The 17,708-nt window shown below is 41.5% G+C and overlaps 1 protein-coding gene across 2 annotated transcripts in view; it reads left to right on the forward strand.

Annotated features, from left to right (window-relative positions):
• Window positions 1–17,708, forward strand: part of SLC24A2 (solute carrier family 24 member 2) — a 280,639-nt gene that overhangs the window by 178,188 nt on the left and 84,743 nt on the right. For both annotated transcript variants that reach the window (XM_003407338.4, XM_003407339.4), the window contains exons 2-3: window positions 1,602–1,640; window positions 4,282–4,390. In XM_003407338.4, the coding sequence (XP_003407386.1) occupies window positions 1,602–1,640; window positions 4,282–4,390 (148 nt within the window). The remainder of the gene's footprint in view (window positions 1–1,601; window positions 1,641–4,281; window positions 4,391–17,708) is intronic.

The raw sequence follows: 17,708 nt of genomic DNA on the forward strand, positions 1-17,708 counted from the left end.
CGGCTGTTAACTGAAAGGTCAGCAGTTGGAACCCACCAACCGCTCTGTGGGAGAAAGATGTGGCAGTCTGCTTCCATAAAGATTACAGCCTTAGAAACCCTATGGGGCTGTTCTACTCTGTCCTGTAGGGTCGTTATGAGTTGGAATTGACTTGAGGGCAGCAGGTTTGGTTTTTTTGGTTTTATATCTGATGTGGGCTACGGGGCACCTGAAAAAAAAAAAAAAAAAGTTGCCGTCTAGTTGATTCCAACTCATAGCAACCCTGTAGGACAGAGTAGACCTGCCCCATAGGGTTTCCAATGAGCAACTGGTGGATTCAAACTGCCAAACTTTTGGTTGGCAGCTATAGTTCCTAACCACTGCACCACCAGGGCTCTCTGAGTTGGAATTGACTCGACAGCAATAGGTTTGGTTTTTTGGTTTATGGTACGTTTTAATACATCTTATATAATGTGTGAGGTAGGACCTAAAAAAGAGAGCCTAGAGCTGAAGCTAAGGTTTTAAAACAGCTCTGCCCCTGTCTACTGTTCTCCACATCTGTGGTTATTCCTGAAGATGCAGGTCTGCTTAGATTCTAATGGGAATGACCAGGTGGCAAGACAGGAAAGAAGGTTCCGGTTTATTCTTGCTGTATGTATCTGCAGGTGAAAGACAGAGGTCTGAGCACGAGAAAGTGCGTACAGGGAATGAGCTTACCAAGGCACCTGTTCATAGGTGGAAGCGCACAAGGTGGTACCTGGTTCCAGCAAAGAAACAGATTTTGTATTGAGCTGGGGAAGCAAAGCCATCCAGTTGGGTCACGTTGTTAGAATCCCAGCGTTCCCTTATCTGAATTGTGTTCTCTCCCAATCAGGGCTTTCACATGCCCTTGTGTTCCAATCAACTCTGCCCATCCTGAAATGGATTTCTATTTTCTTTGAGGTGGTGGAAGCAGGAGGGAAATTGGGTTATCTGATTTTCCTATATTATGATCCCAGTTTACTAAAAGGCCCACCTTCTCCAGGCTTTATTTTATTCACCACCCATGAGGCTATGAATGCTAACTCCTTCCAAAAAGACATGAAAAATGCCATTTTCTTGTAATCCTATCCCCCAACAATAACCACAAAAGCAGTTTGGTATAATTCTTGCAGACTTTTTTAATTTGCAAATACTAAACTATCATTAATTTATTTTTGTTTATAAAAGGAGATAACAGTAAATACAGGTTTTAACATTCTTTTTTTTTCCACTTAACAGTACACCTTAGATATTTTTCCATGCCAGGACATGTGGACTTACCTCATTCTGCTTAATGACCACGTGGTATTCCACTCTGCAGCTGTGCTATAGTTTATTTAATTGTCTTCTATTGCTGAGCATTTAGGTTGGTTATTCAATTATGACTTTTCAAGAAATATATCATGTGTCTAAATAAGTTAGTATATGTTGGCTAGAAATATATGCCCTTGGTCCCCCACGTTTGCTTAATGCATCCAGGAGCAGAAACAACCAAATCTTTCCCTGTACTGATGCTTGTCATTAAATGGAAAAGCAATATGTGATTCGCCATTTATTTATTTGTTTTTTTTTTTTTTTTTTTGCGTTTTCCTCTTATGCAGTCATCTACAGCCAGGGACAAGGATGAGCAGGCTCTACCGGTAGGAAGCAGCGGCCCTGTCTGTCCCTCTTTGTGTGCCTGTGGAGAGTGGGGTGCGGGGGGAGAAGAGGGGTCATGTGCTTAACAAATCATCCTCTCCCTTGGAATATTTAAATGGTTTAACCTGCTAGTGTGTATGCATTCTCTCTCCTACCATCAGTGGCGATTGAATTTGACGTTTGCTGACAAATTATTCCTGGGACTAGGTTTCCAAAAGCATGAATTTTCTCCTCTATTTGACATGAACTTTTATAGGAATTCAAAGAGTGAGATATTTCCAAATTGCATTCCAAGGGATGCTGTGCTGATATTTGGGGCCCTTTGTAGGATCTAATGCATGATGCGTATTTTCTTCATGCATCTGCATGCACATACTTGTTGGTTAGAAATTTCTTTTGGTCCCAGCAAAAGAAATCCTGCATGAGACATATATATTCAATATATACATAATACCCAAAAGACCGTTTTAAGTTCTCCTATAGATATAACCCTATTCTAATAAAGATCTTCAAACAGTGTTCTTCCAGTTCCCCAGGATAAAGACCGTAGTAACAGTGATTCTGACAAATTATTAACAACAAACCCATCTTTCGCTTCCTATCCAATTAACACATCACATTTTATATTGTGCAGCGTGGCAAGGAAATGGCTTTCAGAGTTCTTGTGTTCAGCCATCAAATTGCAATTACATTTCAACTCTACTCAAGTCCCTTAACCTTACCTTTAAAATTCTTTGAGCTCCAGTCATCTGAATTCCCTATAATCAAGTAACATAATGCATTAAAATATTAAAAATGTTAAGGCTCAAAGGACTAGTAGTGAAGATACACACATGATCTGCCCTTTCTCCTGTAATGCTCAGAGCAAGGACTCATGACATTCATTCAGAGCCTATAGGATATGCCAGATTCAATATTGGGCTAGAGGTACAGACCCAGTCCCTTCCTTTGAGGAGCTCTTGATCTGGTTCATCATTGAAACACCGTTAATCCCCTCTGATTCTTCTCCAACCCCTTTTGAATTGGGAATATGATTTCTAGCAAAGTAACAACTATAATAAAATCACACTAAGAAAGTCAAATTTCTCCATGTATCTCCTACTGAGATTTTACCCAAACTCCAGGCTTGCTAAGGGTTTCATGTTTGTCTCCAAACATGTCGACCTCAATTGTTAATAAATGCTCTACAAAATGAGGGACCTATAGGCAATAGTTTGGAAACGCTGCCCAACTTAATTAAGTTAACCAGATTTCTTTAATGTTAGACTTAGTGGTCTAATAGGTATCCTGAATCTGCAAAGGTGGGTCAGTCTAGGATGTAGTACTTCCCAAATGTATTTGACCATGGAGTCTCTTAGGGGACTTTTCTTGGGAAGCCACCTTATGGGACTGGAGCATGATAGAATATTTTGGAGAACCCAGTAGTATAGAGAGTTGGAAGACTAAGTGGGAAAGAGTATTTTATTTTTACCTGGCACCAGAAAAATTTTGTGTCAAGATTTTGGACTAAAAGTTCAATTAGGAAGTCAGTTCCCTTATAATACCTCCTTCCCCCTTCAATCTGTCCATCTATAAAGCCTGACTGCCTCTGAAGTATTTTGCCTAGTGATGAACAGAGAAAATAGCACAAAATCAACCAAACGGGGGAAAGCAGTTCCTATTCAGGATAAAAATCTATCAAAGCCCAGAGGGTTTGGGTTTTTTTTTTTTAATGCTGTTTACTTTTGAAAATAAGAGAGTTTGCTGGTAACCATATCCCTAGAAGTTCATTCTTCCTCTTTCACCTAGTGGTTCCATTATTGGGCCAAAAGATCACAACTAGTAGGATTTTATGGAAAAGGAGCCCCATTTGAAGTCAGGTGGGTTCTCTATGGCTTTGTGATAGAAGGTTCTACCTCTTCAAATCCCACCGCATAGGCCATAGGGCTTCTGCGTTAAAGCTCCAGTCTACAGCTTGGAGTGAGGTACCCCAGGGAAGTGAAAGATGCTTCTCTGTGGAGCAAGAAGAAAATATTAGTACCTCTATAATTTACTTTCTATATCATTCCTCTTAACTTCTGTTTTTACAAATGTTTTATATATGTGCTCATATTATTATGCTTGTATATATATCTATAGATTTAGATAAAGATATGGATATGTACACATACTTAAAACATTTTGCTGGTAGGGTGTAGAATCCACGAGTTTCAGGGACCACCCACCACTTTAGATAACAGTCTTTGAAGCAGACCTGAGACCCATTCCCCTATCCTCCATTTTTTGCCAGTGTGACTTCGGCCCTTCATTTCGCTTCTCTGAGACTAGGTTTTCTCCTCTTTCTAAAGGAAATAATAACACTACTTTATAGGATTCATCTTGAGAATGAGATAAACTAATGGATGTGAATCATGCTGCATGTTGCCTGGCATTTCCTAAGCTCTAAAAAAATATGGTAGCAATTCATTCATTTAATAGGAGAGAATGGGAGAACTCCATTCCTCCATGAGGTTTGAAAAGAACTTTGAAAAGCTATGGTTCACTAGTGTGTGATCATGTGGCAGAAATGAGTGACCACCAGACAAGGTCAGGATCTTATCTAGAATGCACTCTGCTCTCATTTCTGAGAACCTAATAGCATCTCTGTCTGATTTCTCTGCTCAGGCTAAGCCACGTCTCCAGCGAGGTGGAAGTTCTGCCTCTCTCCACAACAGTCTCATGAGGAATAGCATCTTCCAGCTCATGATACACACCTTGGACCCACTCGCTGAAGGTAAAACTCAGGCTTGGGTCTGGGAGCTTATTTGGAGGGAAAGAGGATGTAAAAAGGGCTTCTCTCCATATAACACATGTTTATGCTTCCATTGCTCAATTCTGCCAGTGCCCTCTTGTTTAGTATCTGCCAGAGGAAGCCCTGGCACCCTGACATGCTTTGTGTAAAATGGCTCAGTTCGCCATCAGTGATTTTTGAGCCAGGAATAGGATCTGGGTTCTCCATGGATTCATGATAGGAGGACTGTGTGTACATTCTGTCTTTTGATGCCTCCACCGTAAATAGAGCTTGTTATTAGGCAGAGAAGACAAAAAGTTTTCCTTCCCTTCCAGATAGAGTAACAGTTCTTTTATCTTCCTTTCTGAGTTTCAAAATGAAGTTCAAACTGAAGTGTGCACCTTTAGGAAAAAAAAAAAAGGAGAAAAGAACTCCATGATGTAGTAGGGCCAAGAGTAGTTAATTCTGGGAAGAATGCTCACTGCTGGACTTTCATATTGTAATGATTCTTTGGCAACTGGAAGATGGTAGGTGAACATCTAAACATCTAAAGAGACTTCTCTAAGATAACTGCTTAGGATCTGTCACTGGAGACCCGAGAAGCCTGTTTCACCTCCGAGGGTAATCATCTGAACCATCACAGAGAATCTGGAATTGTATTCTTCCAGTTTTATTCACTCACAGTGAATCCAAACTCATCATGTTTCTTAAATTGTGTAACTATCTTTAAAAACTAATTTTTCAAATAGATAGATGTCTGATGTGTCAAGTTATGCCACTAGCAAGAGGCTCAAATATGGTTATATCATCCCTGGACCTTATAATCGGGTCTGATGTTACATGGGGGTAGTAGGATCTATTGAATAGCATGGCCTGGGAACAGGCCACTGAACGAACGGACAGAATCAGATTGTCAAATATGTGCCATAAATCAGAGATTGAGCTTTACTAGATAATTTTAAGGGTACAGGCAATCAACAGGCTCAGATGAAGCAAAGGAAAACTTGTGACCTGAATGGTGGCTCCCCAGGTTCTCTCTTCCCTTATTGGACACACACCTTGCCAAGAGCAATTGGTGAAGACCACAGGCTCTCCTTTCACAGAGAAGGATTTCAATTATGAAAAATCTCTGTTTTATGCCCCCAGACAGTTGTATAAAACCCAAACCAAACCCAGTGCCATCGAGTCAATTCCGACTCATAGTGACCCTATAGGATAGAGTAAAACTGCCCCATAGAGTTTCCAAGGAGCACCTGGCAGCCGTAGCGCTTAACCACTATGCCACAGTTGTACAGCTGATGTCATATTCTACAAGGAGCCCTGCTTCATAGATCTTGGGCTCTATTTATGAAAGGTAATCTTAACCAAGGACATCCTAATTATCCTTACTCTATTTATCTGGAAAGGAACCCTGGTGACACAGTGGTTGAAGCACTTGGCTGCGAACCAAAATGTCGGCAGTTCTAACCTACCAAGTCATCTCACAGGGGAAAGATGGGACAGTATGCTTCTGTAAAGACTACAGCCTTGGAAACACTATGGGGCAGTTCTACTCTGTCCTGTAGGGTCGCTATGACTCGGAATTGACTCCACAGCAACAGGTTTGGTTTTGTTTATACAGAGGTCCATTTGACAAGGAAATTAGACCTGGTCACCAGCCTTCTCTCCCCTGGCGCAACCTCAGAGAAGGAGTGAAGATCAAAGGCCAGCTGCTTCAATTCCTTCCTCCCAATCACTGAGAAGTGTGTGACTTTGGGCAAGTTTGTTATTATTAGGTGCCATCAAGTTGATTCTGACTCATAGCGACCCTATAGGACAGAGTACAACTGCCCCACAGGGTTTCCAAGGAGCAGCTGGTGGGTTTGAATTGCCAACCATTTGGTTAGCAGCCAAGCTCTTAACCACTACACCACCAGGGTCTCTCTAATACTTGGTGTCTTCATCTACGGTAATAGTTACCTTTGTTTAGCACTTTACAGTTTACAAAGCATTTTCATATCCGTGAACTTATGCTTCACAGTAATACTTCATAGCTTACATTATCCTCACTTCCTGAGAGCATTCTACCACCAAAATAGATCTCCAATGTATCTCTGTCTCCACTGCCAGCAGCTATCACCTTCGCTTGTTTGGATTCCTGCAGTAGCTTCCTAACTAGTCTTCCACCCCCTTCATTGTCCTCTCTATCCATATTTTCCACACAGCAGCCCAAGTAATGATCTTAAAAAGTAAGTGAGATTATGTCACTTCTATATTGAACTTTCCATGGCTTCCCATTGCTCTTAGGACTACTGTGAAATCCTTACCGTGGTCTACATGATCTAACTCCTGCCTCTTGCTCCAGCCTCAACTGGTTGAGCTATACGGGCCTTTCTGGCCTTCAAGTAGACACCTCTTCCCTGCTTCAGGGGCTTTGCATAGGCTGTTCTCTCTACCTAGAACACTTTTCCTTCTACCACGTTTTCCCCTGCTTTACTCCTACCCATTCTTCAGCACTCTATCTAAATGACACTTCCCAACCATCCAGTATAAATCAGAGCCCCCAATCATCATCTCTTAGTGCACCTTTCTATTTTTCTTTTTTGCTCACATTACAAGTTATGTGATGATTTGTCTATTTCCTTTCTCTCCCAGGATGCATAAGCTTCTCGAGGACAGGGTCTCTATTGTGTTCACTAGTTGTCCCCAAGTCCTAGCACAGTACCTGGCACATGGTATCTGCCAAGGCTCAGAAAGATTAAACAATTTGGTCCAACTCATGTTGTTGACCTGATAGTCACACTTTATCAAAGCCCCCAAATGCACCGCAGGTTAAGATTATAGGTGAATCATATCTTCATTGTTTTGAGCCACCATCTTCTCCACTCCATTGCCCTGGAGAACCATGTCAGGAAAAAAAGGAACAATTTTATCTGCTCCAACTCAATTATGAACAGGCAACTAGGAACGTTTTTTCTTGACGCGACAGTATTGTGTAGTAGTTAAGAGGACAGACTTCAGAGCCAGACCCTCTGAGCCCAAATTCCAGCTCTGTTTACTAGCTGTGTGACCTTCGGCAAGTCACTTAACCTATCTGTACCTCAGTTTCCTCATCTGTAAATTGGAGATGATATATGATGATGTCTACATCATAAGGTTGTTATAAGGATTAACAGAATGAATATATATATATGAAGCATTTAAAGCACTGCCCATTACATAAAAGTACTATATACAGGTTTGAAGTACATCTATATGTATAGGCTTGAAATTATTCTCTTTCGTGATTTTTGGAAAAATAATACAGCATGTGATTTTTTAAAATTTAAAAATATTCAAAAGGTTATGATGAAAAATGTCTTCCTCCTCCATCAACACCCCAATTCTTTCTTGTCCCCCAGTTCTCCCCAGAGGAAACCACAGTTACCAGTTTTTTAGGGATTCTCCCAGAGATATTCTGTGCATATACAACTGCATTTGTATGGGAGTGTGGGTGTGCGTGCATGTATGTGTTCATGCGAATGTGTGTGTGTGCATGTGAATGTGTGCATGTGTGTGCTTGCATACACACAGGTCTCAACCACCTACCGTTCTCTGGTTTTTGTCTGGGGGAATTCAGTTTCTGGTAGGGCTTGTTTGTGAGGCTTCAGATGGAGGGGCTGTTTTATCTTTTGCTTCTGTAAGATAAGAGCAAGTGAATCTGGGCTGGCTGGGCCTCAGAGTGGGGCCATCAGTGATTTTCTGGGACACCTGGCACTTGTGGCACTATGCTGCAATTAAACTGTTTGTTCCGGCTGTAGCAAGATGCGCCTTCTGAATCCGGGTGCCTGCTTTCAAGGTTAAACCTCTGCCTGAAAGGCGTGGTGGGCTCCAGTGGTTTGAATCTGTAAGAACGCTGAAAACCATAATCAGATCTGGACTCTAGTGATTAGAAAATATGTAAAGCACTTCAATGCTATAAAATTGCTCCATAGCACACGGCCAAGGAAACAGATTGCTCCAGTATTTTTCCCCCAAAATTCACAATCATTTTTCATTCCAATCACAGCCAAAAAATTAACCCACAGCTCTCAGAAATAGTCATCTCTCTTTTAGTTTGCATCTGATCACTTGAATTCACATGTCTTCATGCCAAGCTGCCACCTTTTAACAATGTAGAATGTGCTGGTTATGTCACCAAGTTAACAGCATGGACGCTGCAGTGGCCCCCCATTGCACTAAGGGACACTTCATCAGTGTTCGTGGTATTCACCTAGCTGAGTAGTGCACTGGCCCCACATGGCATGCTGTCGGTGTTCAGAAAGGACAGTACTCAACTTCATTTGAAAATATCGTCTAGGACTGAAGGCGTATGAAAAGACATTTTCATTTGTCTCATCTTGCCACTCTGGTGTTTTCATCTTCCAAAGTCCAGTGACTGGGTCCCTCCTAAAAGCTTTAGTGATTGGTGTGGTCTCTGAGCCTGAGTCACAGGATCCAACAGTGTTTCTGTTTCAGTAACCTATTGCCATGCAACAAAACACCCCAAGACCACCATCTTATTGATGCTTATGATTTTGTGGATCAGGAATTTGGGTAGGGCTCAGCTGGGTGATTTTTCTTTTCTAAGTGGTATCAATGGAGGTCACTTGATGGTATTCAGCTGGTGGATGGGCAGGTTGGAAGGTCTAGAAAGGCTTCACTCATATGTCTGGCACCTTTGCAGGGACAGTTGGTAGGCTGGGCTCATCTGGGCTCCTCTGCCTCTCCATATTGTTTCAGGACCTTTCCATATGGCCTGTCTGGCAGGGTAGTTGGGCTTCTTACATCGTGGCTAACAGTGCTAAGGGCAAGCCGTCCAAGAAGCCCAGGCACAAACTGTGAAGCTTTGTGTGACCTACGGAAGTCCTAGAACGCCACTTCTACTGTATCCTATCAGTTGCGCAAATCACTACAGCCAGCCCAGACTCAAGGGGAGGAGAATGACCCCACCTCGCAATGGGAGGGATAACAAAAAATTGAAGCCATGTCTCATCTAACTCAGTCTATTTCAGGGACACAGGGCACCAATTGGTTCATCTGTTCATTATTCGCTGGTGTGCTCTAGGCAGACCACACTGGGTGGGAGGGACAAAGCTGTGGTCAGCCTGCCTAGGCGATGGTTTAACCCAAACAACACTGAGCAGTGCCTTCTAGGGCCACAAAATACTGAGCAGGACATTGTTCATGAAACTGCTTAAGACTCATATGAATTATTGGAATAAAATTTCATTTCTTTTATAACAAAACCCTGGAGAAACTAAAATTATCAGTATTTGAAATCACAGCCTAGCTGTCAGAATTGATTTTTCTAAGAAATTCAGGGTCTCGTATTGATTTTAACATTTTCTGTAAACAAGCTATTATATTTACCCAGGTGCACATCTTTATGAACTGAGAACAAGAATGCTGGATGTAGCACTTCCGGAATGAGAAGTAGCTCCCACTGTCAATTTGTCTAATAATGATACTACCACCTAACGTTTGCTGAGCGCTTACTTCAGGCCAGGCACTATGACGAGTGCTCCACGTACACCATCTCATTTAATTAGCCCTCTTCCATCATTCAGATAAGCACACTAAAGTGTAAAGAGGTTAAGTGTCTCGCCTCACCAAGGTGACAGAGAAAGTAAATGGCAGAATCAAAATTCAAACCCATACCTGCCTGGCCCAAAGTTTGTTCTTAGCTCTTATGCTAAGACAGCCACTGGAAAAAAAAAAAAAAAAAAAAGCAGCCATTGAAAACCTCATAGAGCACAGTCCTATTCTGATACACATGGGGTGGCCATGAGATGGAATGAAGTTAAATAAAGGATTATTTAACTACAGGCTTGAGACACTTTGGAACAGCATGTTCCCAGGCCTGATCTGCAATTCTCTTGCACTTGTTTTTCATGATAAGACCTGCAGAATCCCGTAATGAGATGTCTGAAAATGAACCTTCCTCATAGTATGATACCTGCCCTATTTGCCATTAGAAAGACAGCAAACGTCCATCATGGTAAGCTCACGTCACATCAGCACAGCCAGTCTCTAGCCATGTAGATTTTCTTAATTCATGCCCTGTCAAAGGGTTCTTTGATTGGCTCCAACAAAGTCCTATTTAATCAGTGGTTGTCTGTAGCAGTGACAAGCAGTTGCATATGGCTTGGGCACCATTGTATCTCCAGCTTCTAGCACAGCACTGACATTAAGTAGGTGCTCAGTAAATATTTGCTGGATGGTGGAATCAATCTCCCTTTAGTTGTGGGGTCACTGCTGCAGTGGTAAATGTTTGCTCTCTACCTCTAGCCTTCTTGATGAGTTCTCCTGTCCACTTCTTTTCCCTCCGAACTCTTTGTTCTTCTTTCATTTTCTTTCCTTCCCTTTGATAGACAGTTGGTTCTTTTGTCGTATTCCAAGGTCCTAATTTTGTCTGTTCAAAGAGTTACCACTACAGCTTATCTTAACCATTCATTCATTTTACAATTCAGACACCTGCTAAAATAGTGTCAGCCACATAACTTGGTGAGTGAGTTTGAGAAGAAAACTGCAAAAGGAGAAGCTCTTCACTTAAATCCTATACATTCTAGGAAACCTGCTACATTTCTAATAGTTTCTCCTTCTTTTCGGAAATTCCACATTTGATTTATGGGGTTTTTTGTTTTGTTTTTTTTTTTTCACTATCCGACCAGTTGCTGTCCAGTCAACTCCAACTCACGTTGACCCCATATGTATCAGAGCAGAATTATCTTCCTTCCATAGGGTATTCAATGCCTGATTTTTTGGAAGCAGATCCTACCAGGCCTTTCTTCAAGGTGCTTCTGGGTAGACTCAAACCTCCAACTTTCAGGTCAGCAGCCAGATGCGTTAACCATTTGCATCACCTGTAGCCATTTTATTATTAATGCCAAAATATAACATATAAATATAATAGATAACTTAAAAGGCACAAAAGTGGAAATAACACCTGTTGGAGGTTCAAGTCCACCCAGAGTACATTGGAAGAAAGTCCAGACAGCCACTGAAAAAAAAAAGCAGCCATTGAAAACCCTATAGAGCACAGTCCTATTCTGATACACATGGGGTGGCCATGAGATGGAATGTAGTTAAATAAAAGATTATTTAACTACAGGCTTGAGACACTTTGGAACAGCATGTTCCCAGGCCTGATCTGCAATTCTCTTGCACTTGTTTTTCATGATAAGACCTGCAGAATCCCGTAATGAGATGTCTGAAAATGAACCTTCCTCATAGTATGATACCTGCCCTATTTGCCATTAGAAAGACAGCAAACGTCCGCCATGGTAAGCTCACGTCACATCAGCACAGCCAGTCTCTGATCTTGTCACTTTCCAGCCAACATATTTATGTCACATTAGTTCAGCTCAGTTTGGTTGTATCCTGGGAGTATTTCTCCTGCCTTTCTGCTGGGCAGTTTTGTCTCGTTGATTCCCTCTTCAGTAGCTGTTGTGACATCCTGTTGCCATCTCTTCCATTGCTTTGTCAGTTGGGCTTGGGCAATGGAGGCGAACAGGGGCTTCTGTGACCTGAATTCCAGAGCATCTTATTGTAAAAGCCTCACAAATGAGTCGCAAGTATCTATCTTCTCACCATCTTTCTGTTCCCCTAGATCATGAATTTTCAAGCTTGTTTTTTTTAACAGCATAACACTTTGTTCAAAGGAATTCCCACAGGAAAGAGTAAGTAAGTTCTTTTAAAAACTGTTGGAACTAGTAAGAGTTTATTAATGTCAAATCCTTTCTCAATATGCTCAATTCAATAGCCTTCCTCCCTGTAGAACAAACATAACATACATAACAAACATCAGAGAAATAAAGACCTCTGTTCACAATAGCAACAAGACCATAAAGTACCAAAGATTAACCTGAAAGAAATGTTTACAAACTTTATGGGGGAAATATTTCCTGAAGAACATAGAAGACTGAGATAAATGTTGATGTATTATAAAGATGTCAGTTCTCCCCCAAATTAAGGTCTAAAGGCAACTCAATCCTAACTGAAATCTCAAAAAGATATTTCATAGAATCTCATAACTTGATTTGTAAATTCATATGGAGTAGTCAACAAGAGCAAAGACACTTTTGACAAAGAGCAAAGAGGGAAGACTTTTGCCACTGGAGAGCTAGATATATCATATTTCATAAAGCAGCAACTGTTAGATGCTCTGGTTGAAGGATTTGGGAGGAAGGAGAAGAAGCTAGAGCAGAGGCAACTGGCCTCTTCACTGATGTGGCCTCTGAGAGGCTCTGTGGAAGGAAGAGTGAACACTACCACCTCTAAGAACCTGCTTACTGCTCTTGAGCAAAATATTATGAGGAAGAGGAGAGTGGCTTCCTGTGGCATTAGAATCAGCTATTTGAAGGAACAAGGCATTCATTCTTTTATTATTATTGTGGTGGTGGTGATGGTTGGTTGCCATTGAGTCAATTCCAACTCATGACAACCCCATGTATGCAGAGTAAAACTGTTCCCATAGGATTTTCAGAGCTGTTGTTACCTTTTGGAAGCAGATCGCCTGGCCTGCCTTCCCAGGTGCCTCTGGGTGAGTTCGAGCTGCCAGCCTTTCAGCTAACAGTCAAGCACTTAACAATTTATGCCACCCAGCCACTCCATTATTATTTTTGCTGTGGTTGTTTAATTGTGGTAAAAATATATGTAGCAAAACGTTTGCCAGCTGAACTTTTTAAATGTACCATTCAGTGACTTTGATTATGTTCATCATGTTGTGCAAGCAGTACAAATACTCATTTCCAGATTTTTCCATCTCCCTTAATAGAAGTTCAGTGCCACCTAAGCAATGACTTCTCCTTTCCTCCTCTCTGTCACCCCTGCTAAAAACAAAACACCAAACCCATTGCCATCAAGTTGATTCCGGCTCATAACGACCTCATGTATTACAGAGTAGAACTACTCCATAGGGTTTTCTTGGCTGTTGTCTTTACAGAAGCAATTTTCCAGGTCTTTCTTCTGTGGATGACCACTAATAAACTTTGGTCTCTATAATTTTGCTATTTTAGGTATTTCATGGAGCACTATTGGTAGTTAAGAGCTCACCTGCTAACCAAAAGGTCAGCAGTTCAAATCCACCAGCTGCTCCTTGGAAACCCTATGGGGCAGTTCTAATCTGTCCTGTATGTTCCCTATGAGTCAGAATTGACTTGATGGCAATGGGTTTGGTTTTTCTGGTTTGGTTAGATATTTTGTATAAGTGGGATCATACAGTGTTTGTCCTTTAAGGTGCATCCCTGAAGCAGTGAGAGCACACATTAATGAATGCAGCCTCACATCACATTATTTGATTTACTAAATCAAATCTGTAAATGCCTCCTTGTGCTTAGAGAACTTAGCAAGGTGGCTTTACTAAGCAAGCACTCAACGGAGGTGACCTCTGCTTCCACCAGATCTAGAGGAAATTCATAATAGCATGTAAGCCCTTAGGGAATGTCCATCATGAAAGTGTTCCTGGAGAAAGAGTATCAGTCAGGGTGCTCCAGAGAAACAGAACCAATAGAGTGTGTACAGAGATAGATATACATATACACACACACATACACACAAACACACAGATCCTATTGGTTCTGTTTCTCTGGAGAACCCTGACTAATGCTCTTTTCTCCAGGAACCCTCTCCTGATGGACATTATATACAGTGAGATATATACAAAAAGGGATTTGTTTTAAGAAATTAGCTCACATGATTGTAGGAGACTGGCGAGTCCAAGATCTGTAGGGCAGGTGGCAGGCTGGAGAAAGTGACCTATTATGGAAGGAAGTGAGGGGGCATGGGCAGGCAGAGAAGAAAGTGTCGGGATCAAAGCAGAAGAACTGGTTTGCTTCTAGAGCTCCAAAACAATGTACTGTGTATTTTTGGCCCAACTCAAATGGAGACTCCTTTATCAAGATAAGCAGGCGTGTGGCTGTTTACTGCCTGGGCTAACATTCTAGAGTCTCTTCCATCGAGGGGCCCTAGAGGTAGGTGTGTGAGGAGGGGTGTGTATGTCTACCAACCCTGTGGATGGGTGGTTAAGAGTAGGAAGCTAGGGGCCTCAGAGGTGGTGAGAAGGGAAAACGAGAGTGGACCTCTCTGAGGGCCTCAGCTGTGCCATGCCCCTGATAGCTGTCTCATGTAATCCTCTCCATCATGGCTCTGGGAATTACTGTCCCTATTTTACCTCTGTGGAGACTGAGGTTCAGAGAGGTCATGTAACTTGCTCATAGTCACACAGCCTCTTAAGTTTGATTTCAGAGCCTGATGCTTTCCACTGGCACCAAACTTGCTCCCCTAGAGCAACACATCTCCATCCTCTGTCCTAGTCAGGCATCTCTCTATTTTATAAAACCATTCCAATTCTTTAGTATGTATATGTACGCTTAATGTTAATTGGAAGCTGTCACTAAGATTAAACTTTTCATAAATGCTTGGTCGCTGGCGATTTTTTTCCTCAGCATAACAGCAGAGCTTGTTATTTTGCAGCTTCTGTAAAAGAAAGCTTCAAAATGAGCTTTCATAAATTGTCATTTGATCCCAAAATAAAGTGATTTTCATGCCTATTTGGTTCAAAATGTAGAGAAAGTCTCCCAGAAAGTCAGCATTTTAATTAACCTTTCCTTCTATCCCAAGTCGTAGATTAGCTATATTAGCAAAGAAAGATGCTTGCTTGCATTCAGCATCTGCCCGGTGGGTGAATAGACAAATGAATACAAAGTCTTCCTGAGGGAGAATAAAGTCCAATACATGGGCCATGCTTTTAATAAGATGACAGAAATACAAATGCCGGGGTAGAAGAGGACACACTATTAATGCCTCTCATAAGGCAAAGCCAGGGCAAGTTAACTGGTTCCTCTCTTTGGAAAGTACTAAAGCGTTTCTCCCAGGTGGGAGCGCCAACAACAGTGGAAAATTGAATCTCTCTCTGTGTCGTACACATTATAAATCAGTTCCATTTGGGACATGAGAGGCATGTGAATGTCCTTCCTGGAATAAATGCTTTTTGAGCGTGGACAATGGGTTTTTGTTTTTTTCTCTATGAAGAAGGTTTGCTTTGAAGTGAAGGCCACAAAGATATGTGGCCAAAACTTGATTTTGATGGCATTTGACTTTAAGCAGAACTTGAGGAAGGAAAAGACAGTGAAGCATCCCTAAAGTTACACTCATCTTTGTTCTCCTGAATTTACCACATGCTCAAAGATGCAGTTAGAGCTTCAGAAGCAAGGACTCAAGAGTTACCGGATATAAAAGACAGCTGTCACATGGCTGATTGGGGGCAGTCATTGAAGATGAAAAAGGACTTTCATTTTCCCAAAGACTACCCATTCAAGACGTATATCAACATATAAATATTACCGGCAATATGAGAGTATTCAAAGGTTCTTTCTCCCAAAGTAAACACAGTTAAGCTAAAGACAACTTTGATCATTCAATAAGTAACTGGGCCGCACCTAATGGAATGCAAGTGGAGTGACTTGCATTCAGCGATGAGACCATTTTCTCCAAGTGACAGCTCTTCCTCGTTTCCCTCTGTGCTTTGCTCTGTGCTTTCCACTCACCTGTAGACCCTGATCATTGTAATCACAAATCCTCAGTTGCTCTCAAGGTCCATTTCTCTCCTGACCTTACGTTATCAGATCCACCAAGCCTGACGTCTTCACCTTAGCTATTAAAAATAATTCCCTCACCCACACCAGACTGTCCTTCACAGGTTGTCTTGGGGCTCACATGAGGCTACACACACACACACACACACACACGTTCACGCACACATGCACATATACACACACATACATACACATAATACATACACATACATACATACACTCAGACACCCACATATGTACACACCTTCGTGTGCACATACACACACGTCACACACACTTGTAAAGAATCAAGCTTCTACATAAGTAAAGCAGCATTGTCTGTACAAAACTTATACATCTACATCAGATTGGTTTATTTTGTGTTTGTCTATTCACTCATTAGTTCATAACACACATTCCTGTTGCAAGCTGACATTAGTGATGACCCCACTGGGAACGTTTTCCTGCACAAGCCCAACGGCAGACTAGTTAACATCTGAAAACTAGTTTAAATGCTGTTGGTGAAGCTGAGCTTTAGAAATGCAGTTGTACTGACCTCTAAGGCTACTTCTGTGGCGGTGGTTTTTCCCCTCTGACCTCCCAGGGAGGCAGCGCTTGAACCCAAATAACCAGTAGTCAATGTAGCTTTGCTTCAACTCTAAGGCCTTTAGGCCAGAGCAACCATTATTGTCAGGACTTAAATTCCATAAGAAATCAACCATTTCAGAAAACTATTTTTCATGAAAATTCTCCTTTATCATTTCTGAAAGAAACTTTACCCAGTTGTTCACCCTTCTTTCATTATACCACATTTCCATTCATAACTCAATAGGTCATGTAGGGTTTCCTATCTGGAAAAGGTTACAGATTATTTTCTTGGCCTCAGGACTGTGCTTCATCTTCTTAATTCCAGTATGGATTGGAATGTGAGGAACTGATTCTTAGAGCTTAACCGTAACATCACACAATGTGTCCACTTCCATCAGCTCTCTGTCCCTGCTTGGTGTGTTAATGGTAGCCCCTTCCCATCAGACTCTTGGGAGGAGTCACATAGCGTAGTTGCTAAGTAGACACACCGTAGAGCCAGTCACCTTGGTTTGATTCCCTGCTCTGCCACTAACTAGCTTTGTGACCTTGGGCAAGTTACATAACTTTATTGTAACTCAACTTTTTTGTTTGTAAAATTAAAAGAAAAAAAATTTTTAAACAGTTGCTGTGGAATCAGTTCTGACTCATAGCAACCCCATGTGTGTCAGAGTAGAACTGCTCCATGGGGTTTTCGGTGGCCGATTTTTCAGAAGTAGATATTAGTATCTATCTCTTGGGGCTGGTAAATGTGTTCAGTGGAGTGCTATTCATAGAACACATAGAACAGTGCCCGGGACATCATAAATTCTATGTAAATATTGGCCAAATAAGGTTTTTCTCTTATGCCCATCATATTTTCAGGCAGCTTCCAGTGGTTCAGAAGGATTATCTTTTCTATATTTTCCCTTAAGAAGAAGTCTTTACCATATGCCACTTTTTCAGATCCTGGCATACCTATCTGTAAGATATTATGTGACCTGATCTTCCTGTCAATCTGGCCTTTAACTGAGCAAAAGTTACCCTGAAGCTCTATAATTATAGTTTCTGTATAATTATATCTTCTGTATTGTCATCAGTTCAAATCCACCAGGTGCTCCTTGGAAACCCCATGGGGTATTTCTACTCTGTCCTATAGGGTCGCTATGAGTCAGAATTGACTC

This window comes from Loxodonta africana, chromosome 9 (genome assembly GCF_030014295.1).
Source record: "Loxodonta africana isolate mLoxAfr1 chromosome 9, mLoxAfr1.hap2, whole genome shotgun sequence".
In the NCBI taxonomy this organism is placed as follows: domain Eukaryota; kingdom Metazoa; phylum Chordata; class Mammalia; order Proboscidea; family Elephantidae; genus Loxodonta; species Loxodonta africana.